Source organism: Lytechinus pictus, chromosome 3, assembly GCF_037042905.1.
Source record: "Lytechinus pictus isolate F3 Inbred chromosome 3, Lp3.0, whole genome shotgun sequence".
Taxonomy (NCBI): Eukaryota; Metazoa; Echinodermata; class Echinoidea; order Temnopleuroida; family Toxopneustidae; genus Lytechinus; species Lytechinus pictus.
In genome coordinates, this window is record NC_087247.1 from 32,117,919 (window position 1) to 32,143,482 (window position 25,564).

General features: G+C 34.4%; 2 protein-coding genes across 2 annotated transcripts; one reads left to right on the plus strand and one right to left on the minus strand.

The window, feature by feature from the left end:
* Positions 1 to 1,039: 1,039 nt before the first annotated feature.
* Positions 1,040 to 2,755, plus strand: LOC129257437 (HIG1 domain family member 1A, mitochondrial-like). The gene is made up of 2 exons (XM_054895757.2): positions 1,040 to 1,244; positions 2,482 to 2,755. The coding sequence occupies exons 1-2, from the start codon at positions 1,145 to 1,147 to the stop codon at positions 2,664 to 2,666; spliced, it is 285 nt and encodes a 94-aa protein (XP_054751732.1). The 5' UTR covers positions 1,040 to 1,144; the 3' UTR covers positions 2,667 to 2,755.
* A 5,535-nt stretch (positions 2,756 to 8,290) lies between these two features.
* Positions 8,291 to 24,092, minus strand: LOC129256367 (ras suppressor protein 1-like). The gene is made up of 8 exons (XM_054894598.2): positions 23,873 to 24,092; positions 23,174 to 23,224; positions 20,435 to 20,555; positions 19,058 to 19,176; positions 18,162 to 18,244; positions 16,765 to 16,879; positions 13,684 to 13,816; positions 8,291 to 13,038 (listed from the first exon to the last, which is right to left on the minus strand). Exons 1-8 carry the CDS (start codon positions 23,979 to 23,981, stop codon positions 12,939 to 12,941), a joined length of 831 nt encoding a protein of 276 aa, XP_054750573.1. The 5' UTR covers positions 23,982 to 24,092; the 3' UTR covers positions 8,291 to 12,938.
* Positions 24,093 to 25,564: the final 1,472 nt, after the last annotated feature.

The following is a 25,564-nucleotide window of genomic DNA, read 5'->3' on the forward strand; positions in this document are numbered from 1 at the left end:
GATTTTGTTGGGAGTTAAATTCAGCGAAATGCACCCGGGGGGCCACTTCCATTGATGAGTCCGAGTCCATTGACTCGTCAATGCAAGTGGCCCCCCGGGGAAATGCAAGAGAGGGCTAGAATGAATCTTGTTTATTTGCTCATTTAGCACAGGGCTCTGCAGCCCGGGGGGGGGGGGGGGGGGGGGGGGGGGTTGGGTGCCAGTCAAATATATTGCTGTACACGCGTGACCAAGTAATTTCCAAACACCTCCTAAACGAATTTTTCTCTGTGTGCAAAATAACCCCCTGAACAAGTTTTTCGCTGGCTTTATTTACACATTTTGGCCCCTAAACAAGTTGTCGCCAAAATATGACCTCGGGGGGAAAAAACATACCCTAAACACATTTGGCTAGTCTTTAAAAAAAAGCATTGGGGAAAAAAACATACCCTAAATACGTTTGACCCTGCGATTGACCATTGACCAGTCTTTCAAAACCACCCTTTTTCTTGAAAATCAGTGTTTTTGATACCCTTAACGAGTCCACGCGCGGACCGCGTCCAAAATTGAAAAAACACCCCTTTAAATGTGTTTTTTTGGTCATGCATGTGTACAGCAATTTATTTGACTGGCCCCCCGGGCTCTGCAGTCTGGCTGAAAGTGGGGATGTGACATCATCATCCGACCTAATGAATATTTATGATGACGTGCACATTTCCAAACATAAAAATTAAATAACTTCGCTGTTTGTTATCAGATTTTGATGAAATTTTCAGCATTTTGCTTTGTGAATTTTACTTCATTTAGCTTGATATGTTTTTACCCAGAGTACCCCCTTTGAAGCTATGACAATGTTGGAACTGTAAGGGTTAAAACCGAAATTCTACCATTTTTTCAGAACGGTGTTGATATTGCCAGATTTGGAAGGGGGACATTTGCCATGAAATTGGGAACCACCTTAAGTTTCAGTTTTCAAATGAATTGGATGAAGTGATAGTATAATGAATTAAATCTGATATGGTTATTCATTGGGGTTGTTTTTCTTACTTTTCCCAGAAATCTGCTGGCCTCATCACCTTGCCAAAGTCGTGACAATTGGACATATTTTTTAAAAGCAAAATCAGGATATTTGGAGAGCCATATTTCCCTCGATCATCTTTCCATAATGTCTAGACCCATACCAAGGATAGAGTATGAAGATTACAATGAATCACCAACTGAAAAGCTGAAAAGGAAAGCTATTGCTGATCCATATGTTCCTGTTGGTAAGGATTTCTCAGATTTTTTCTTTGTTTACAATAGTAATTTAAAAAAAACGGGTGGGGGACAAGGAAAAAAAATTCTCATGAGGAACAACTTTTATCTCCCACTGTACAGGAAGATATTTCTTATACTTATTTCCATGATTTATTTATAAGTGAATAATGTTTTTATTTTAATTCAATAAAATCGATAATAGACCACTGTGATGGAATGTAAGGTGTAGAAGTTTTTGAACTCAATGAAATTATAAATACTTTGATGGAAGCAGGGGTATTGAAGTTTTTGAACTCAAACAAATTTCTATACATTCTGATTGAAGCAGAGGAATAGAAAAACTAGTATTTAAAGTCAAAATAATTAATGGAAGCAGAAGTATTACAGTTTTTGAACTCAAATGATTTGATAAACATTCTGATGGAAGGAGAGGTACGGTAATGAAGTTTTTTTAAACTCAAATGAATTAATAAACATTCTAATGGAAGCAGACGAGCAGAGGTATAAAAGCTTTTTAACTCAAATGAATTGATAAACATTCTGATGGAAGCAAGGGTATGAAAGTTTTTGAACTCTTTGTCTTTCTGTTGAAGCCCACAATCAAAATGTTGATTATTATGGCTAAATTAAAAACCTTAAATACTTTTCAACAAACGCCATTTAAATGAGAACAACGGACGAACTTAGTTGACGTTAAGGCTGGCGACAGGGACCATTTTATTGAACACAATATAACAGACGAAGCTACATAGCATTTACCGCAGAGGGCGACATTATACAACAATCAACATATGGGCGAAATATAAATCAAATATTCCGATAAAAGCATAGGTATATAATTTTTTTTAAAACTCAATTGAGTTAGTAAACATTCTGCTGGAAGCAGAGGTGTATAGATTTTAAATTCTTCTCTTGTCTTGTTTTTCTGTTGACTCCCAAAATCAAAGTTTTGATTGTTATGGCCAAAAGACAAATCAAATTAAATTGATAAACATTCTGATGGAAGTCTTTTGGAGCTGTATTTATTTTCATTTTATTTCAATGCAGGAATAGAGAAGTTTTTGAATTCTTGTCTTGTTTTGTCTTTCTGTTGAAACCCACAATCAAAGTGTTGATTATTATGGCACCCCCAAATGATGTCATTAACATTCCGATGGAAGCAGGGACAGTATAGAATTTTTTGTACTGGAATGAATTGTTATAGTGCATTAGAGCCATATTTACTTTTTTATGATTTGAATGCAGGTATCCTTGGTTTATGTGGAGCCTTAGCATGGGGTGCCTACTCGTACAAGAGCCGTGGCAACACATCAACTTCCATCTTCCTAATGAGGCTTCGAGTGGTAGCCCAGACTTGTGTCGTTGGAGCAATGGCTGTAGGAGCAGGAGTCACAATGATGAAGAGCTTTTCCTCAGAAAAGAAATCATAAATCCTACCAGAGACAGTATGATACGTATTAATGCCAAATTGAGGAATAGGAAAAGGAGATACAGCTTCATTTGTGTCACCTTGTAATTCAGATGTCAGCCTCTGCATTTTTCTTAAATGTATTTTAAGGCCTTTATATAAAGGCCGACATTACCAGCTTGCATTCTTAACTCGCTTTAGAATTTTAAAAATACATTTGGCTCACTGAACGTACTGTTCTTGGTCGCCAATATTTTTGTAAGTTAAAGAATGTTAGCTGTTACAATTATGGACTTGAGGGCGTTTGTTCCTTCATGACTCAACTATTTAAAAAAACAATTGAAAGATATCTAGCTTTCAGATGCACATTTGCCATTTACAGCATGTCTAGATAAAATTCTTTTTAAATGCCCTTGAGAGATCAAAGGAAGTGATCTAAGGTGGTTTTAAGATCTGCTAAATACATATTTATTCGATTTTATGCTGTGACAGCAATAAAATATTTTTTATTTGTAATAATGACAAATTGAAATCGGTCGCTTCTATTTATGAATGTTTATGATTTACAAACCAATATAAATCATCTCCTAAAATTTGTGTTTAATTTACAATTGTCAACTTGTGGAAAAATGCTTTGACATAAAATTTGTAAGCGCAAATTCACTTTACTAGATGAAGATTTTTGGGTCGAGATTCTTTTAATTGGTCTGGATCATTTAAGGAAGGATGTTAGGCTGACTTTTAGGGTTTGGTTAATTTTTTATTGAAGTTTGTTTTGTTGTACTTTGGTTCTTCTTCATGCAAAACTTTGCAGGAAAAATCCATAAACAAGAGAATATGGAAGCATGATTACCTAATATAGTCTTCTCTTGCCAGAACTATATGTGTCCTGTTAAAGTTGCATGATAATATTGAAACAAGTATAGTGACATTTAAACTTTATTGAATAGACAATGTAGGGACCATGATATTGCCTATCACAATATTGTACACTTTATTGAGGTTTTAGTGTGTTTCTGATCAGACAATATATCTGCCTGGAAATGCTATAAAGAAGAGACACTTCCCATTTCATCAATCCAATTCACCAAGGTCTGTGGAAAAGAGTTTTAAAAGTGTCATCCCAAGACCAATATTTCATCCCCCCCCCCCCATTGTAATTCTGCAAGTTTCAGCTGAAAAGTAGTATGTGAACATTACTTGAAAGTGTTTGGCATTTATTCATTGGGGATGATGATATGTTGCTGTATATATATATATATAATATATATATATATATAATTATATATATATATATTTTACAGCTGATGATAATATATAATATCTTTCAGCTTTATTTCCTGACATTGTCACCAATAAGATGTGAAGAATAACTCAAATAAGCTTCCTGAAGTAGCCTATATTGAAATTATATATTGTACTCATACTATAGCATAAAACATTTCCCTAGAAGACATTTTAACTCTAAAAAGACTGGACAAATTTTTAAACCCTAACAAGACAGGCGCCCTCTTAAAAGTCTTTTTAAAAAGTTGTGCAAGACTTAAAAGAAAAAAGTTATGTAATGATGCAGCTCGAAGTTGACATGTTACATATTTATCACAAAAAATCTCAATATGTAAGGGTTAGAACCAGTTTGATTTTTTTTTAATTATGTTTGCAGAGAATATATTTGCTTTGTCTATTGAGACCAAACACACATATCTATGATTGCAGTGAATAAAAAATATATTTTGAGAAAAAATTGTTAATGTAAGATAAAAATGACTGAAATAAAACTGATGTAATTCAATAGATGTGCAAGACTAACATTTAACTGGGGTGGATCCAAGATATACCAAATGGGTAAAGGGGGCATATAGACAAACAAAACGGAGGTCAAAGGTCACTACCATAGGAAGTAGTTTGCTTTCTTAAAATACCCCCAAATTTTAACAAGCAAAAAAATAGAGTAAAAAATGGTGGGAACATGCCCCAACCCCTATCCTGGACCCATGCTTGGATGTTTTTTATCTTCGGTTTTAGTATGGAAATATATTATTTTAATTCCTTTTGTTTGACATTTAGACTGAGGATAGATTCTATGAAACTTTTTTAATTCTTTGCTTCCCATTTGATCACCTTGTACATTTAGTATAGATTTTTACTTGTCAGTTAATATGATTGATAGATACATGGAACTGCTGTTAGTCATTCAAGAAAGGCATGTAAACCTTCAGTAGTTATAATAGTCCAATATTAGATACATAGAATAAAATTTATACCATGGTTTAGTCAGACCATCGTTGGTGAATCGCAACAAGGTTTATTCCATGGACTAAAATTCAGTCCGGCTAATTAAACCATGGTTCAGATTTTGACCAGGGCTTACTAAACCTCCTTTGCCTATTATCATTAAGTAATATCCTTTGATCTCAGTACCCTGTATATGTTCTTACCATCGACACCCCCCCCCCCTCCACCAAGCCGTGTTTCAATATTTTCCATTTTCATGCGTGTGAGATTTACACCCTTTTGAGTTGTAACCTGGCTGTTGAAATATATATAGATTTTATTTGCTTGTAATGTCAATCTATATTCTAGATAATGCATATGTATGTGTACATGTCTCTATAGCATTGATGATTACCAAAGCCAATTAGTATGAAATTAATGAGTGAGTGTAAATTCATATGGATACGGTTTAAATTATATATTTGAAAAAATGAAAAACCATCAACCAAGACTTGTTCTTATTATATTTTTGATGGATTGATTTATGAGTGGAAAAAAGCTCTAGGGAAAGGGATACTTTGAACCATGTGTCTGTGTGTTTGCGTTCATGCTGGGTGAATTTTGAGGGGGGGGGGGAAGTTGTAGTAGGTGTGAGAATATGTGGGGTGGGGCGAGGTATGGGAGTCAAATCCATTTCATTTTCTCATTCCTTTTTTGTATTTCTTTTATTCATACAACTGTTTCTCTCCCCCCGCCCCTAATCATTCATCATTTAAAAGCCTTTTCTTTGATTTGATACCACCCCGGCCCCAAAGTCAATGTCACTATTCCCATTCATTACTAGTTTATAGGAATATGTATGCCCCAAAGCAGTAGTGCGGAGAGTATTAAATAAAAATGTAATGTAAGGGATGAAATTTGCAATTGGAATGAAAAATAAAACACTGCCAAGAGGGGGCGCTAGATAACTCAAAATCAATATGCAATTTTCTGAATTTTCGAAGAACAGAACATTGAATAAAAACTCTTTGCACACTGCTCTTTGAAAGATTGGATGGTATTAAATAATTCTCATTTTTGTCTCGCCTGCATAGCAGAGCGAGACTATAGGCGCCGCTTTTCCGACGGCGGCGGCGGCGTCAACATCAAATCTTAACCTAAGGTTAAGTTTTTGAAATGACATAACTTAAAAAGTATATGGACCTAGTTCATGAAACTTAGGCATAAGGTTAATCAAGTACAGTCAGACGGCAGGTCCCAAGAAAGTGGCTTCTTTCATCCAAGTGATATTCATGACTTGAGATGTTTTGCATATTTAATGAGCCTGATGCGGACCAAAACACCTCTTTTCATTCGGTCATTGCTGCTCTAATTATGCATCGAATTTCATGAATTTGGTGTCATTGTAAAGAAGAAGAATCATTCTTTCAGGTCATGTGTTTGAATTTATTCAAAGATTTTGTAATATAGGTAAAAATTTTGATCTAAAATATGCTAGAAAATAATTATTTTCACCTGACAAAAGCTGCTATTTTCACACTTTATTTTTGTTTGAGCCCAAATGATTTTTAGATCATGATAAAGCTGAATATGTATGCTTTAAAATGATATAGGTTTCAAAATAAGAATTGGTTTAATCGGGTCAAGATCACACTTTTCATTTGCCAAGTACATAAAGCAGCTTGAAAACCAGAATACTGCACTCTGATTGGTCAAAGAGACCACACAGTGGCAAATTTCAACGGTTCCAGTGCCTGTGTTCATGGGAAGGTCACACTTCCCATGTGGTAATCTCCTCAAATACCCCGCGCCTGTTGTTCTGTGAACCTTATCCAGCCAATCAGAACACTGGATTTCATGCAAGTACAAAATTTCAGAAATCTCGTCTTGTACCTTGGTGGGAAAAGTGTGATCTTGACCCGATTAAAAGGTGCCGCATATCAAGAGTGGCATTATGAGAAAGTACAGAGGTTCAGCTTTATGGTGATATAGATATCATTGAGGCTCAAAATAAAAAGTTTTGCACAATTTGCAAAAGAAAACAGAGGAAGAAAATTCAGTTTTGAGGCACATTTTCAGGCCAGAAATTTACTTTTTTAACGAAATATTGTATACAAAATAAATGACCAATATGAAAGAGTAACATTTACTCTATCTGATGGTGCAATAATATTTCATTTAACTTGAGGTTAAAACAGGTAAATTCTTAGAGAAAGAAAATCTCACGAATCACGAGATTTTGCAAGGAGGAGGATTCAGCTACGAGATGATTTGGATGAATCTGGCCTTTTTGCTCATTAGCATAGGGACCTGCGGTCTGACTGAGTATTAGTGAGCATCCTGCTCGAGTTTCAGGTCACGTGAGCAAGGTCAAAGGTCATTTAGGGTCAATGAACTTTGGTCAAGTTGGGGGTATTTGTTGAATTACTATCATAACTTTGAAAATTTATGGATCTAGTCCATGAGACTTGGACATAAGGTTAATCAAGTATTAGTGAACATCCTGCCTGAGTTTCAGGTCACATGACCAAGGTCAAAGGTCATTTAGGGTCAATGAACTTTGGCCAAGTTGGGGGTATTTGTTGATTTTCCATCATAACTTTGAAAATTTATGGATCTAGTTAACCTAGTTCATGAAACTCGGACATTATGTTAATCAAGTACCATTGAATATCCTGTGCGAGTTTCAGGTCACATGACCATGGTCAATGGTCATTTAAGGTCAATGAACTTTGGCCGTGTTGGGGGTATTTGTTAAATTACCATCCTAACTCTGAAAGTTTATGGATCTAGTTCATAAAACTTGGACATAAGAGTAATCAAGTATCACTGAACATCCTGTACGAGTTTCAGGTCACATGACCATGGTCAAAGGTCATTAAAGGTCAATGAGCTTTGGCCGTGTTGGGGGTATTTGTTGAATTACCATCCTAACTCTGAAAGTTTATGGATCTAGTTCATAAAACTTGGGATATAAGAGTAATCAAGCATCACTGAAAATCCCCTGTGAGTTTCAGGTCACAAAACCAATTCAAAGGTCAGTTAAGGTCAATAAACTTAGGCCATGTTGGGGTAATTGTTGAAGTGCCATCATAACTTTGCAAGTTTATGGATAGAGTGAATGAAATGTGGACATGGGTGTAGTTGACAGTCTTAAGTCTCCGTTCAAATGTCATTTATGGTCAATGAACGTGGTATTATGTCATTATATGAATGATGTTTTTGTGAATGATTATTTTATAGTAGTTTTCAAAGTTAGCACTGCTGCTATATTAAATTGCATAATGCAGGCAAGACTGCCAGAGGCGTTCCTCTTGTTAAAATCTTTTTCCCAAAGATTTTGGCAGTAGAATACTGCATTCTGTAATTGCAATTCGTAAATAATGGCTGGCTTTAACAGAACACCAATAATAAAATACAGCTCACAAGAGATTACACAAAAATTACTACAAAATTTATTTTGATTGCTATAAAATAAATCAAATATTAGAAAGCATGCTTACACAGTCAATACTCCTAAATCAATGATATAAGTTTATGATACAAAAAATTGTGATTTCAAGGCATTTTTAATTTAATATCTGTTGTTCAATGAACTTCAAATTGAAGTACTTCACTGACATGATATCCCACAGTTACAATTAAATTTGCTTATAGACACATTATACATTGTATCTCTCTGGATAGAAGTTTTCATTCAATACCTTACGAATGCCTTACATAGCTCCAACACCTAATCTGATTTTTGAAAAATGATCAAAATCATATTATTGTTATATTAAAAAAAAAAAGTGATATTCGTCCCAGGATCAGTTTCATTTAAAGTGTTTTGCTGTGGTAACGATAAAATACATAGACCAAACACCAAAACCCAAAGTTCAACAGCAAATTTGATATCATTCTATGATATATTTGCATACATAACACAATTTCAAAATAATGTCCAGCAAAAGTCTATAACAATAGGGTACTGAGATTCTGTGAAAACTGTTTCTCGCATTCATAAAAAGTGTAAATATGAAATTATGAATAAACATTTTGTCACTTTTTTTTAGAGAACCCCCCCCAAAAAAAAAAAAGAAATTTAGAATAGAAATTTATATGAAAAATATCACTCTTACACGAGAAATGAGATGACTATTACATCAAATTTACAAAATAGCACCATAGAAAGAAATCTTGACATATCAAATATGATTTAACTGAATTCAGAATATTAACACTCGGTCAATGCTTTACATATTAACCTACAAAATATATGTAAAAAGCAATATATTACTGTTGCATGGTTTCAATGACAGCAAATTTCAAATGAGCATGCAAACAGACAAGCAAACAATAAATAGTGTAATAATGTCACAACTAATAATATCAATTATATAATTTAGGATTCTACAAGTATTTACAAACAGTTTTTAAGGCAGGGGTCATGCCGCCCTTCCAGATAACTAATGACTTAACAGAGATGTACATGTATGTCATTCAGTCCGAAAGTTAATTCAATATTTTGGACATGAAGGAAATTCAGCTCTTGCACGATTACATAATCTCTTCCTTTTTGAGTCCCTGCTCTCAATCTAGGCCATTAAATTGGGTCAAAGGAAAGACTATCCCACGCCCATGTGCTTCTCTCTCCAGAACCTTTTCCCAATTAACAACAATTTTTTTTTGCCCCGAGCAGCAATATTGTTGATTTAAAGCTATTTCAGAGCATAAAAGGAAAAGTGTCTTTGTTAGTTAAATCTACCTCTCCCCCCTAAATCTATGCATAGCATTTTGTCCACACATGATAATTTTTAAAGATGACAATGTGGATTGGTTGCCTGCATGCATGTGACCGGTCATTTATTTGGCCTAATGCATAGATTTACTAATGACCGGTCATGAGTAGAGTATAATGACCAGTTATGCATACAAATGAGGATAATTTATCAAATAACAAGGATCCACACCAAGATCTAATGAAACATAAAACACATCATTTTGCTCAGGCCTAGAATAATCACCCACACTTGTTACCATTTAAATAGTCCAAACGCCCTCGGCTAAGCCTCGTGCGCGTTAGATGAGTTCCAAGGAACCCCATGCATGTAATTCTTTACTTTTGCCCTTGATGACTCATGTTCCTTGTATACTAGTCTTTGACGTATAAGTACGTGAAAAGATAGATTGTATGTCACATTACTTAACTACATTTTTACATTTTGTCCAGAAACATTTTCATTTAATATCCACAGACAAAATAAAATAAACAGACTCTAACAAAAAAAAACTTATACATCTCAAATCCTTGCTCAATTAAACTATGAATAGTTAAGGAAGCACAAGTCTCTATTACTGGATAAAAATATAATAAAAATATATTCTTTTATGTCACCTGAAGAATACACATTCACTACTGGGTACCTTCATAGAAAGATGAACTGAAACTCGATTATCGACTGCGCACAAACAGAATGAAATTTATGCCAGATCAAGGATACATTACACACCTAACTTCTGAAATCTCTCAAATAGTGACCTCTATGACCCTTGAACGTAGACCTCATGACCTGAAAATCTGATCAGATCATCCCTCCCATATGCATTCATGAGCCAAGTTTGAAGTTGAATCGTCAAATGGTTCTTTAGTTCTAATGAAAAATATTTTGAGGTATATGACCTTTGTGACCTTTGACCTTGTGACCCCCCTTATTGATCTCATAACTGTCACTCCTTTATGTATACTTATTTTTTTAAGTTGATCGGTAAAATGGTTCTTTACATATCACAAGGATGAAAATGGGATGACAGACAGACGAACGGATGACCCCCAGAACATGGACGCATAAAAACAGAAGAAGCATCCAAGTCGAAAGAAATCTCAATCTATGGCAATGAATAAAGCTACTTATAATTCTCCTACGACCATCATACATTTTTCGCAACAGAAAATCAATCAAAGATATAATAATCATTCCAAACAAATGCAGTTTGATTATGAAATCCAGAGGAAATAAAATTAAATACATCAGAATTAGTTGATTACATTTCATAAGGCAAGTTACTGACAAAGAACACAGGAAGATGAAAGGTAAAATCACTCAAAATTCATGCGAATAAATACCAATTAAACTGAATATAACAGTCAGCTCTACAACAACAATATACATTGCATATTATCAATCACTTATCTTAAAATGGAAATTCAGTAGACTACGTGTCAGAAATTCAAAGACAAGTTTACTTACATAAAGAGAGAAATTCAAACAAAAGGATGCTAAAATTTCTTAATATCATATGTAACATAAGGAAGTTATGACACTTTCCATTTCTCTTTGTGATTTCACTTAACAGCTACATGCAAAAAATAGATGTTGTGCAAATGCGATAGCCAATGCTGTCACACACTCACTTTTCTTTGTATTTCAGAAAAATAGAATATTTCGATTTTGTAGAATAGACAATATAGGAGCTCATGTTTGAATCACAATCGGTTACAAAAAGCTATTTCTAAATGTTCACAGAGGAAGCAAACTATGTTTTACATTATGACGAAAAGTTGGACTATTTCACATAAAAAAATACAAAAGAAATAGTGAGTGGTAGACATCATTGCTCTCAATAACATTATCACCCATTGTTGTGCTAATAACTGTTTAGTTTTAATTGAAATACTTTTAAAGTGTCATAACTTTCCGACTTACATCAGATTTTGATGATAATTTTAGCATTGTGTATGTTTGATTTTGCTGCACCTATTCAAACTTGATGGGTAGACTTGACCTTTATTAAAGAAAAATAGGGGCAGAAAAACACCAAGAATGCACTATGGCCTGTATAAAGTTTACAAAGGATGGCACAAAGCATTCATACTATTTGGCACCTGTTACTCTCCCATGGGTACTTCTCAAAGTAATATAGCTAAAAACATTGCTAACAATATTGGGGAAGATAATCATTCATGAAGTAAAAGGTCTCTCATGACACTAAAATCCAATTGTTGAGAGACATGCATATGTCTCAGGGCCTTTCACACATGAATCTTGAATCAACATTATAATGATGATTGCTATTGTAATCGTGACGGTGATTAGCGTTGGTGACTCTAATCATGTTCTAGTTTGGTTTCACACATGCTAAATCTTCGTCATTAACCTTATTTTTCACTGGCATCATTCTAATTACAATTTTTTTACCGTTTGAAAGGGCGGCAAATTGAATGAATTGTTGGGATTTATCATGAAGTCAACTATTGTGTGTCCCCATGCATAGACTTACTTTGGTATCTAACAATCCAACTCAATTTTCTTTCCATACATCCTTCGAGTTATTAAAGTTGGATTGTCATCCTGCCTGTCAAGCCAAAAATGCTGTTTTTTCCCCCTACCTATTCAGTGACTGCAGTATCGACCAGCAATGTATTACAAAACACGTGCATTGACGCTTCAGAAAATACTCATGCTTGGATCTATGCAACATTCTCCCACATAGAGTTTCAAGAGAAAGACGGCAAACAGAGGCAAAAATATATTAACAGTATCTCTGTTTTCCTGAAAAGACTGAACATGGTCAATTTGCTGATTGTTGCTATGGTAACTCATCCAACTATCTCCAATTAAAAAAATGCACATTCGTTACTACAATACCATTTTCATGTCACTAAAATTGGAATCTGGGAAGAGGATTTTAATTAATTAGAACGAAGCAAGTTCAGATAGAATTCTTTCAGTCTCTCTTGTCCTCTTTACCTTCAGTGATAATTTCGTAATATCCCTAACCAGTGGCACCAGAACGTTCTATTCATACAAAGCGTGGGAGAGGCAAATTTTTGTGTGTAACCACCCCCCCCCCCATCTTTGTCTGAGCTGAATGCTCTGGCCCCATCATCCCTTATAGCTGACACCCTAGGAACACTCTAATTTCTAAGGTGAACTTTAACCCCTGGAAGACCTAAAGGACCACTCTTTGATCACGAAGGGTTGAGTTGCATACAGACTTTGCACAGGTGGGTTATATAGACCTAGTGGTAATCTCTTGGCCTGTCTAACTCTGTACTCTATTGAACTTTTTTCACAATGACATTTTCTGACTCCAGACTTTACTTCTTGCGAAAGACCTCCCTCCTACTGATCTTCTTGGCCTTAGCATTGGTCTTGGGTGGTGGTGCTGCTCCTGCTTCAACATGTCTGCGGTGCAAACTGGACAAAAATAAAGACAAAATGGAAATGATTGAAGCCAAGTCCATATTCTGGTTTAGAAATCTAATTTTGATAGGAAATGGTTAGAAGCAACCCTAACATGTTCATCATATGCCAGAGTGCTTATTCAGAACAACAAAGTTTGATTGAAATAATTCAGGTTTGCTTGAAATTATATTTAATTAATTACCACATGCTTTTCCTGGTGTAACTAACAGAGGAAACTACATGTGGGACCACACTGTAAACAGAAAAGCATTTTTCAGAGTTTTCTGATCTTCCTTTGATCATTACATAATTATACATTTTCATGAAAATCATTCAGGAGATGTCATTCATTTCTTTATTTCTGTGAATTATTTTTTCAATTTCATTTTCTGTTGTTATCACTACCAGCGTTTATATTTAATAGTTATTGAGAGGGAAAATGGGCCTGAAACACAAAGATTAGCCATGGATCGTACAGTTGATTTGTACACTTGATTGCACATAATGACCAATGCAATGTAATCAGTGAGAATTCACAGTACATCATTAACCACAAGAAAGGATAACCAGTCGTTTGTAGAGTCACTCGTAACTTTATAAAACACCCTCTTTGGAGTCCAAAGAGAATCAATGTCATGCTCTCCTTTCTATACTTACTACTTGTATGTTTCTGATCTGATGTAATCAAAGACATGTGACACACCCACTTGGAACTGATCAGCAATGGGTGGTACCCAAGGGTTGTTTTCTGCCTTCATGATGTTTCTTCCAGTAAACAGATCTAGCTTACCTGTAGTTTACAAAGAAGGGGGGGGGGGGTAGGGGTGGGTAGAAGACAGTTAAAATTAAAATGGTCATATTTAAAACAAAACAAAACTAGCACACCAATGATGTGGAGGTCATCCAGCATCTTGCAAAGAAATTCAACACAATTTTTAATTCCAGCCAAGTTGACACTGTAGTGAATTATATTGGTGACATATATATGAGGAAACAGAATTGAAATTGAAGAAATTACACAGAAGCATTTTTTTCTATTTATGAATAAATTAAAAAAAATTAGCATAAATAATATTCTAGTAAATATTTCTAAATGCTGTGTAGAATCTTAGGGAACCTCATGTAGCTCTCAGATGTGATTCTCTGTGATTTATGAATAAATTTTGCATAAATTAGCCTAAATAATTTCATACTCAAATTTTCAAGATTCTGTGTAGAAGTTTGGTGAAATTCTTGAAGCTCTACCAGATGGAAAAAAATAAAAATAGGTCAACAAATAAAGAAGAAGCATTTTTTGTGAGTTTTGAAAAATGTGCATAAATTAGCATATTTAATGAGTTTCAAAATTCTGTGTAGAAGTCTTGAATCCCCACCTAGTGCTATCATATAAAGTGAACAGAATTGAAATCGGACTTGAAATGATGAAGAAGAAGCATTTTGAAATTGTGGACGAACGACAGACCACGGACGCCAAGCCACGGCATAAGCTCATCTGGCCCATATGGCCGGATGAGCTAAAAAATTGATTTGCATGGTATTCAATATTGTTCATATGGATTTATTTAAAAAACAGCAAGGAAAAAGAAATCGTATTCATGCTAACAATTTCAAGATATCTGTGATTGAAAAATCATCATTTAGTTTTTCTGCTGGGGACCTTAATTTTAACACATGTGGTATATGGTATGAAATTAAGTCTGTGTTTCTGGTAACTTTTTCACTTTTTTGAGGCATGAAATAATAATATTCAGGTGCAAATTTCAGGGCTTCATCTTTATAACATACAGACACAGTTAAAAAGTGGCACCTTGCATTTCAGAATTTTAAAAGTTAAAGTCATTATTAATCAAAGTCTTTAAATAAAGAAATTCACAAAGCTACACACGTTAGGAAGACAAAATAAGCCTTGATAGCCACTGGCCACCAGATATAAACGGACATTCCAGGGGACCGTTTCATGAAAGTTGTCAGCACCAGGGTTGTTGATTTTTTTGATTTTTTAAAAAAAATCAAAAAAATCTGATTTTTTTTTATTTAAATCTGATTTTTATGATTTAAATCAGATTTTTTTTATTTTTTTCCAACGAAAAATAATGGTCACACTTAACAAGTTTTAAACTATATTTAAACTGTTTTACACCAATAATAGTGGTCAAGTAGTCTTTTGAACATTGTGTATTGTACTATTTGACACAATAATCCACTTATATACAGGTAATTTTTTTTATTTTTTTTTTATTTATTTGCATTATAGAGAGGGACATTTTATGGAAGCCCAAGTAATGTTATGTATTATGTATACATTCAAACTCTTGAAATTTTTATATCAGTCAGTTCAAAACATCCGAAGTGTTACTCCAATGCATGAAGTACTCAAAGAACTTAAATAATAATAATAATTCAATACTTATATAGCGCCTAACAAAATTTCTCTAAGCGCTTTACATCACAAAACAAAACTACTTAACTTAATAAACTAAACTTACTTATCAACTTAACTACCTTACATAACTAAACATCCAACGTAACTACCTTACATATCTAAAATACTAGCTTAACTACGGGCATATTAACTTTAAAAATCATACTATTTACGGAAGAGATATGTCTTAAGTGCTACTTTAAAGGAACTTAGAGAAGAATGGGATCTTAAGCTAAAAGGAAGTGAGTTCCAGAGTGTAGGAGCCACAATTGAAAAGGCTCTGTCGCCATGGGTGTGGGAGGTTGCACTGGGAACAACTAAAAGGTTCTTGTTGGATGACCGAAGTGATCGGGAGGGTTGGTAGGTGTTGATCATGCTCGCGATGTATGAGGGGGACTTTCCTTGGATGCTCTTGAATGTTATGACGAGGATTTTGAAGATAATACACTTCTCTACTGGTAGCCAGTGCAGTTGCTTGAGTGATTTGGATATATCCTGTTTTCGAGGGACTTTATTGACAATTCTAGCAGCAGTGTTCTGTATTCTTTGTAGCTGAGAGATGAGATTTTGTGAATTTTTGAGAATTTCCAACAAAATTGACATTATTAAAGGCACGCAAATATACATGTAATTCTTATCAAATGTACACATATGCCTTCAACTTAAGTAATTGAAAGAATGGGTATTAATAGTAACAAGAAGGAGGTACATACAAGTAGTTCAGCTGTTTTGTAAAAGTATCCAAGTTGTGGACTTTGAGCACCTTTGTAGATTTTATATATTATTTTATTGAAGATTTAACAGTTTGGTGTCATACAGAGAGTTATTTATCATTACTTCGTTAGAAACTTGTTGTTTTCATCAGTTTTGCTTGTTTTACAATTTGAAAATAAAACAGTGGTGTTAAATCAGACTCCATGAGGGTGTATCATTCTTTTAAAGTATCTCTAAAGCATGTGGAACAGAAATGAAAATGATTACATTGAAAGTATCTGTTAAGAAGAAGAGAAAATAGAGAAAACTAATTTTTTTTATAAAAGTTGATTTAAATCAGTGATTTTTTTGAAAAAAATCAAGTGATTTAAATCGTGATTTAAATCATGATTTAAATTGACATGATTGAAATCAAACAACCCTGCACTGACAAGATGTCTTTCTCTGACAGTTACCATAGTAACAGTCAGTGGCCAGAGCTTCTCAGCCAATAAAAACCAAGGATTTCACTGAAATAGTCAGCACTGACAATTTAGTCAGTGCTGACAACTTTCATGAAACACCCCCAGATCTGGCCAATGTAAGCTATATGAGTGACTTACCCAGTTCATGGGGCAGAACTGTGATTCTGTTGCTTTGAATATGAAGCTCTCTCAATTTCGGCAGATTTCCAATGGCTTTAGGGAGGGAGATCAGGTCATTGTCTCTTACACAAAGCTAAAATGCAAAAGACATGTGACATGATTAAGAGACATACCTTCATGTAATATAAAGCTAAGGGATTGTATACTGTCTACTGAACTGAACAATCAACCTAATGCTTGTTATTCTCTCTCTAAAAAAAGTTTATTTTGAAGGTTTGGTAATTTATAATGTTAAGTTTGATATCCCATATCATCCTCACTCACACATGAGCCAAGTTTGGTATTGATCAGTCCAATGGCTCATTAGTCATTGTGAGACAGGTGGACGAATGAAAGACCCAATAAATTACATCCCCACCAACCATCAAAGGTGGGAGGAGGCATAATGAATCAGGAGTGCTTTATAATTTATTTCAATTGAATTGAATTTAATTTATCTTATTTCATTCTTCATAAAAACACATATACAAGATACAAGTAAAAAAATGATGAACATATTTACATGGTTATAGAATATAGCATTTAAGATAATAACTTAACATAAGAGAAAAACAAAGAAAACAATTTATGTTGAATGAGGGGTCAACAAAAAAGAGCAATTTGACTTGTTGAGCGTTGACCCTAAAATAAATATGTGATAGTAAGAGGGGGGGGGGGGGACAAAAACGAAAAAGTCAAAGTCGTGGTGGTGAACATACATGTATAATATTAAGTTACTGAGTGCAAGTTTAATAAAAATAATCGAAAGGAACGTTTAAAGCTATTAACAGAAAGTTGATTCTTAAGGTGGTTTGGAATAGTACTCCAAAGATGAGGACCTCTATTTGACATTACTGCCTAACTGAACTGTCTTTATTTTGTTGCTTCTGGGGGCCGTTTCATAAAGCCGTTTGTAAGTTAAGAGCGACTTTAAGAATGACTGGTGATCCTTTCTTACGGGCTAAACCATCGCCAATGAATATACCATTTAACACAAGAAAGGATCACCAGTCTTTCTTAAAGTCGCTCTTAACTTACAAACAGCTTTATGAAACACCCACCTGATCACACCACCACTACTAGGTATTTAAAATGTGCCATCTCTCTAAATATAATATATCCTTGAGATGCACCATGATGATTACCCCCAGCCTCCCCCCCAAAAAAGTCTAGACACTCAGACAGATACTTCCTTTCAATAATACGAAACATTTCATGACATTTTTCAAGCTCATCTGACAAGTTTTTATTTTTTTTCTTCTTTAACATTTTGTTAATGATTTACTAGAATTGATTGTACTTCAAATACATATTTTTAAAGTAAATAAATAATGAGGTGAAATATATCTTTTTTAAAGTATTAGTTTGTTACTCACCACTTCTAATTTGCTCAGCTGTTCAATTTCTTCAGGAAGCACTTCAAAGTCATTGTCGCTGAGATACAGTGCTCGCAGTGTGTCTATTATAGAAAGATATATTCATACAATGTTGAATAATAAAATGCAAATCAAACCAGAATAATGAGTTTATTGGTATGAAATAAAAGGAAAAAAATCATAAAGCTGTAAAGTTACACTTAACTTTACGCACGACTGCAACAAGTTCTTAGGTGCAAATTCAGCTAAATAGTCACCAATTTGTGTAAAGTCATTCATTACTTACAAACAGCTTTATGAAACACTCACCAAGAGTGACGGCAGGAATTTTAGATAAATTATGGTTTGAAAAGTGGAATCCCTTTCCTTGTGAATTTACTAAATTGGCAATTGTTATTTAGTGGATATCAAAAGTTGTCATGTGGTTACTCCCAGGGTAGTTGTGTATGAAAATTGTTCTTATTTTCTTGCAAGTGTCATTTCAGACAGAGCCAGTAAACTTACATCAAAGACAAAATATGAATACCGGTATGTGCACATAGGCAATACATAAAAGGAATTAAACTCCTGTAAATGAACATTCTGAGGGGAAAAATTCATCATGTATGTTGAAACACATGAGAAAGAAGCAAAACTTTTCCGTATCTGGGATATTACTAATTTATCCAATTTGAATTGCTTTCTAGCTCATTCAGCTTGTCTTCTTATTTTTTTCCTTCACTTTTCTTCTCCGTTACATTTAGTTTTGGAAATGTGCCTCTCACTCTTCCCTATATGTTTAGGAAGAATAATGGAAAGAATGCTTGAAATATAAATGGAAGAATTAGAACAATTAGAATAAAAGGAAGGAAAATAAAAGAGAAACAGAAAGGAGGTATATAAATTGTATAACTTACCCAATAAGAAGAAATTTCCAGGCAAGCTATTCTCATTGAGGTTGTTGTATGTGAGATCCAGTATTTCTAGTTTGGGAAATGATCCAAAGCCTCTAGGTAAGCTGTACAATCTGTTCATGCTGAAATCAATAAATAATAATAACAATAATAATAGGCATTTCTATACCACCAGCTACGTGCATCTATTATCTAATCCCAGGTACACTATTACCCCGACTTTAGCTGGAGCTGCCATTCCACTGCTAAGTGCATTCAAGGATAACACTGTGCCAGGTACCCATTCACCTCACCTGGGTTGAGTGCAGCACAATATGGGTATACTCCATGCTGAAGGATAACACGCCATGGCTGGGATTCAAACCCACGACCCTCTGATTAAAAGATGAGATTTATACCATGACATGCTCGCACAGAAGGAATCATACATGTGTCAACTGCCATGGATCTATTTTGGATGGATATTCTCCATTTTGTCAATAGATTTATTGTGAATGTCTCTGCCAATGTTGTCTCAATAACATTTTATTCATGTTAATTTAGTTTGATCTCCCAAGGTCGGCCATCCAAATAAACTTAGCAAGCCATTGTGAGAAAGCTAAAGTAAAAAAAAGAATCCCTAAAGTTTTACTTATTAAGATCTTTTGTCAGCATGAAATGTACATGTACTTGAATGGGAAAAATGTCACCAGAATGTGATTGCTTCGGACAGATCATGATGCCATTGTCTTTGAACCCCCGACTTGGGCATACTGAAAGCCGGTAAAAACATTGTAATTTATTTTAGCTTAAAATCCTTGTACTTTGATCTTATGTGGCAAAATAGATGATATAAAATTGAGAAAGTAATTCATACAAATTGAAATTAAATTGAAATGACAATGCCACCTTAATGGTAGTCTACATATGGACATTATTTGTTAAGACTCACTCACCTGCACCAATACATCAGTCTTCTCTCTTCTCACCTTCTCCTACTAGAAGGTGAAAAGAGAGAGGACTAATGTATTGGTGAAAGGTGAGTGAGTCCTAACAAATAACTCCTAATGTCCAGATCTAGACTACCTTAATGGGGGAAAAGGTTTCAATGACTGTATAAATTTGTAAAGTTTGTCAACATGACGAAAACTAAATCTTATGGGGCTCTGCAAGAAACTTATGTTCAATTCGAAATTAAGTGTAAGTCCAAAAATCAAGTTCAATTCCTATAATCTAAAAGAAAATTTGTTGTTGATTTTGCATTAAATACTTCAATTGCAACTAAACTTTCTTACAAAATGATCTTACTCTTGATTAAGGGACTTATGCCTGATTTGCAATTGAATATAAGTTTCTTGCAACAGCCAATAAGAAATATAAGTTACAATTTAAGAGACTTACCCAACATTTAAGATTTTGAGATTTTGCATCGAGCTTATATTTGTAGGTAGCTCCTCTATGTGGTTGTTGAATAGATTGAGGGATTCCAGATTTGTCAGCTCTACTATATGTGGTGGAACAACTAGATACAAAATAAATATACACGCATATTAATTATATTTCACAACTTCAAGATTTTATATAGATATATACTGTTATATTTGTGCAAAGTAAATGGTGACTATAATTAATAGTTGGGTGCTGGAGAAAGAATTCTACACTGACGTTAGGCTTGCATCAAATAAATAACACTTGTAGCATATAGAGCTACTTAACCCCAAAAGGACTGGGCTATTTGAGATGTATTGAGGACGGGGGGGGGGGGGGGCATGATGGCCCCCCTTTTGATCCCGGCTGTCGTTCGCGCGATCGCGCCGAAATTTGGCAAGAACATTCTTTACCACTTAAACTACAAGCTAGTATAAAAAAATTCTGAAAATAATTATTTAAAGGTTTCCACAGAGAAAAGTTGCGAAAGCCAATTTTTCCTTATAATGTATTTCTTTGTTTTTAGAATTCATGTATTTCTTTGTTTTTTCATCTTTTGTTTTTCATTGTTTTTTTAATGGAAATTATTACAGACCATTTAACAACTAAATTAATTAACCCTATAGCACCTACAGATTCCTATGCATAATGGCAATTACTCACTGGAGGAAACAATAAAACTGGTAATAAGTAGGCATTGTTCCAAACAAATTGAAATAGTTTTTTATAAATTTACTTTTGTTCATTACAAGTTATATTTATTTTGTAGCATAGGACCTGTTGAATAGAATGGTACATGGCAAAGTTCAATCAGATGTATGAATATTGACCTTTGACAATCATTTGCAGAGCGAGAAGAAAAAAAACAAAAGTTCGGGTTTCAGCCGCCCCAGTCCCACGCCTTAAAAAAAATGTAAAGTATCACTGACAGAATACTAAAGTTTTCGCCAAACCTTGGATCAAATATGTCAAAAATTAATTCCAACTCACATCTAGATGTCACTCTGTGTGATATTCAACGTTTTGATGAACATATAGCAACACCCGAGCTTCTTCGGCGAAGTAAGTGGTTTTCCGAGACATAGACGCAGCCATCTTTGCTGAGATCGACTGCGCAAGTCTGGAACTTGCTACACACCGATGCATGTCAATCGGTTTTTCTCTATTATACTCAATAGAAGCATACACTTTTCTATGCAGATCTATGTAGCAGCCAACCTATACGGTATGCACACGCAATATTACCACGGTAAGAGATACTATAGCGCAAAGAAAACGTACGGGCGGTTAAGGGCGGTTCAGTGTGTAATAGGAAGGGCGGTCTCGGGCGGTTCAGGTGCTAAAGGGTTAAGCAGACCAAATTAGAACGAAAAATAATCACCCTTTTATGAATTTCATCTCCCATAGACTTTGTACACAAAGTATAAAAATGAGTCATTTTCGGCATGACATTGTCTCGTAAAAAGTCACGTGACGCCACGATGCTATACCTGTATGTGGCGAATTTGGTCTCAAAAGTTGCGCAAGACTTTAAAGAAAAAAGTCATAAAATTTTGCGGCGCTATCTTTTTGCGTTTTGGAAATGTTGCGTAAAGCGTTGAGGGGGGGGCATCATGGCCCCCAGTCCTTTTAGGGTTAAAATAACCACAATTCAAAAGTAGAGTACTTTATCATTGAGGTATCAGTCAAAGCTTCATCTTTTTCTTACTTGCAAAGTCTTGCAAAAGGTTTGAATTCTTACAAGTAAATTTTAATATCAGTTTAAAGTAGAAGAGTTGCTCTTTCATATTCAAGTAAATTTAAAGTCTGATTCAATCAGCTTTGAACCAACCCTTGAAAATTGGCAGATTATTACTAGTATTTGTTACATGCACTGTAATGTTGAGGTATCTACACAGAGATAAATAGATCACCATCTACAAATTTCCCTCTTTTAACATTGCATGTTCAATTTACAAAACAGGAGATAGGAATGACCAGACCAAACCAGACAGAAGTATTTTTCAAACTTCAAACATAATATAGCCGACCTTTGGCTTGCATGAATAACAAGGCCTATTCTAAATCAAATGCTTATTAGAAATGGAATTGGAAGGCAGCAAACTGAAGGGGAAGAAAAGTAGAATGTTTTCTAAGCTTACAAAAACCACTTCCCCTGAAAACTATAAAGTCACAGGAAATCGGTAGTACACTTTTTTGTAACTGATCTGCTCTTCCTTTTCCGCAATATACTCTTACTCTAGAATAAGTTCCTCAAGAAAAGGGTGGTTTAAGATTTAATAATCATATGCAAAGGAAGTACACATCAATGTACAGTAATCTATAACAAGCTTTTTTCAAATTAGCTATTGCTTGATATAAATAATTTCACTCTTGATAAGATGAATTGCCATTTGTTAACATTACAAAAATATATACCAGAAATTTATTCTCGATATCAATAATAGTATTACTTCAATATATATCAAGAAATGGAATAGGATTAAAACTTCAAACATTAAAACAGCTTGCCATACATACACTAACGTATGCTTGCTAAATCTTAGGGTGTGACCACTCATTCTATGAACAAGGTTATGATATAACCTTGTGGGACATGATATAACCTTGTGGGACAGCCCATTTAGAGAGACAGAGAAAAATAGGTAAAGAAAGTGACAGATCTCGAAATTGAGAGAAAGAGAGGAGCAATTAAAAAATTATAGAACTTACCATCAATCTTATTGTGGCTCAAAGTCAGCCTCACAAGATTACTGAGCGAAACTGAAAGAAAATATTGAAGATAAAGATCATTCATTAACACACATTTGACATCTAACCCCTCTTAAGGAATGCCAATAAAACTCTACAGTGACTAAATTCTGAAATTCATTACCACAATATTTTTAGTATTCAGGATTTTTCGGGTGAACTTCCTTATTTTTACTAGTTGGAAAATTTACACATTTTTTTCGACAGTGAACATGAAAGTTTTAGGACTTAGACAAATGTAAATAAATTTGTACATTTTGGTTTGACTTCATCTGGAGCTAGGCTAGATGCAGAGGGCATTATTACTGTACACTCACATCATGTTAAAATTGTATTCGCAGCAGCAAAATACAAGCAGAACATACATATGTATCACTCATCTCATGACTCAGCAAAGCCAAAGCCAAACTTAAAAGAAACTGTCAAAAGAAGTGAAGTTTTTTAATTCTAGTTTATTTTTTTATGTTACAGATATGCGAGCAGATCTACCATGTTATTATGATATAAATCCCACAAAATGCCATTTCATCACAGTTTAAAAATTGATTTGTATTATTTGTTTTCACTCATCAGAAGCATTTCCAAATTACATCATGTAAGACCGTGTTATGCCTAGGCCTACACCAATATTAATGAATGGGACCGGAGAAAAATACTTACACAGTCCTGGAATGTCCTGCAGTTTTGAAATGCTCTTATCCGACAAATCGAGATCCTGGTGCCTGTTTTCTCTTGCATCATCAACCTGTTTTTTGACAGATTTAGACATTTTCGAGGATTAATTTCCAGTGATAATTATAAAAAGAGTAATATTTGGCTCAAGTCTGGTGTGAGTAGAAGGGTGTAGCTGTCAAACCGGAAGTGAATTCTTGCAGTGTAGGGAATTGGGGCGGGGTTAAGTTCAGCATATGGGGGTGGGGGTGGGGCGGGAATCGTGGTGGTGTACTGTACATCCATTTTATTTCCCAATCGACAAGCTCCTTGAATTGAAGAGCTTAAAATGTTAAGTCAAAGCTGATTTTGAATATAAATATACTGAAGAGACTACCCGGCTGTGTAAATTAAATAATTGAATAGATAAATAAACCGGGATATAATGAGTGCGTGATGTCTTTGCATTTTTTTTCATAGATCCTGAAATGGTATCATAATCATTTCAATTTTTTATTTCATTTTCTTTCTGTTTCTTATTTTTCTTATTTTTTCTTGGTCGTATATAGGCTTATAACTTTCAGTGCCCCAACCACCGAATATAGCCTGGCAAAAGGTTTATGTAAAAATAGCAGAAAAATAATAAAAAGATATTAATTGGTGAAGGTTTGAGGAAAATCCATCAAATATTTAAAAAGTTATTAGAATTTAATTTTTTGAATTGTGATGCGCGAGCAGCTTCCCCATAAGAAAAAACAAACAAATTGAAATGATTTTATTGTACCTTCAGTATATCAACAGATGGACAAATTATTTATTCGCTCCTTAAAGAAAAAAAAATATAGTCATCATCAAACATTTTAAAAAAGAAATTATTCATTTTATATTACACGACATATATAACAGCTGCTCGTATATGAAGTAACGTATACAAAAGTGTAAGAGCCCACTGAACTGAAAATGTGATATTTTAAGGACTGTTGAGGTTTATAAGATAAAATGAACAGGATTGGAAGTTGTTCTGATCGAATTTGCTCAAGTTGATTGCCCTAATAAAAATCTTCTGAGAATGACAAATAATCTATAGCCGGTATGAGGTAGAGTATTTATTTTCCGTTTACAAACGGATCGATGGATAGGCCTAGCCCATATTCAGTTTTGTCAACATAATTATGACAAATACTGTTCTTCCATGAGGTCCATATTATTTTAGCTCAAAATCTGGAGAAAATCATTATAAAACATTATTAGCATAAATTGAGGTACACAATTTATCATTCTGTAAATAATTCTGACCTTTTTGCGAGTCATTAAACTAACCAGGGGCAGCGGAGTGAAGTTGAAAGCGGGGGGGGGGGGGCACAGGGGAAAAGGGCACCTTTTCTTTCGAAAAGGGTACTATCTTTAACATGGCCGTATGCAGAAATTTTTCGCTGGGGGGGAAGGGCAGCAAGCATAAACTTTCAGTGGAAAAAATCAATAGCAAAAAATCAATGAATTTTAAATATTTGCATTATTCCGATATGAAACAGTTCTAGGCATGTCTTCATGAATATTCATTAGATGGGCTGATGATGTCACATCCCCACTTTCTTTTTTCTTATGGTATTACATGAAATCATAATTGTTTAATTTTTCATAACATGTGTAAATGACGTGCCTCCATTATTACGAAATAACACGAAAAAGGTGCAGCAAGAA

Bases quoted from the DNA above. Each gene is read 5' to 3' on its own strand.
- LOC129256367 (XM_054894598.2), bottom strand. From the start codon at position 23,981: ATGTCTAAATCTGTCAAAAAACAGGTTGATGATGCAAGAGAAAACAGG. The intron at 13,817-16,764 runs GTAAGTCACTCA...TGTAAACTACAG, and splicing joins AGTTCTGCCCCATGAACTGG to GTAAGCTAGATCTGTTTACT. The intron at 13,039-13,683 runs GTAAGTATAGAA...ATTTTTGTCCAG, and splicing joins AGATCAGAAACATACAAGTA to TTTGCACCGCAGACATGTTG.
- LOC129257437 (XM_054895757.2), top strand. From the start codon at position 1,145: ATGTCTAGACCCATACCAAGGATAGAGTATGAAGATTACAATGAATCA. The intron at 1,245-2,481 runs GTAAGGATTTCT...ATTTGAATGCAG, and splicing joins TGATCCATATGTTCCTGTTG to GTATCCTTGGTTTATGTGGA.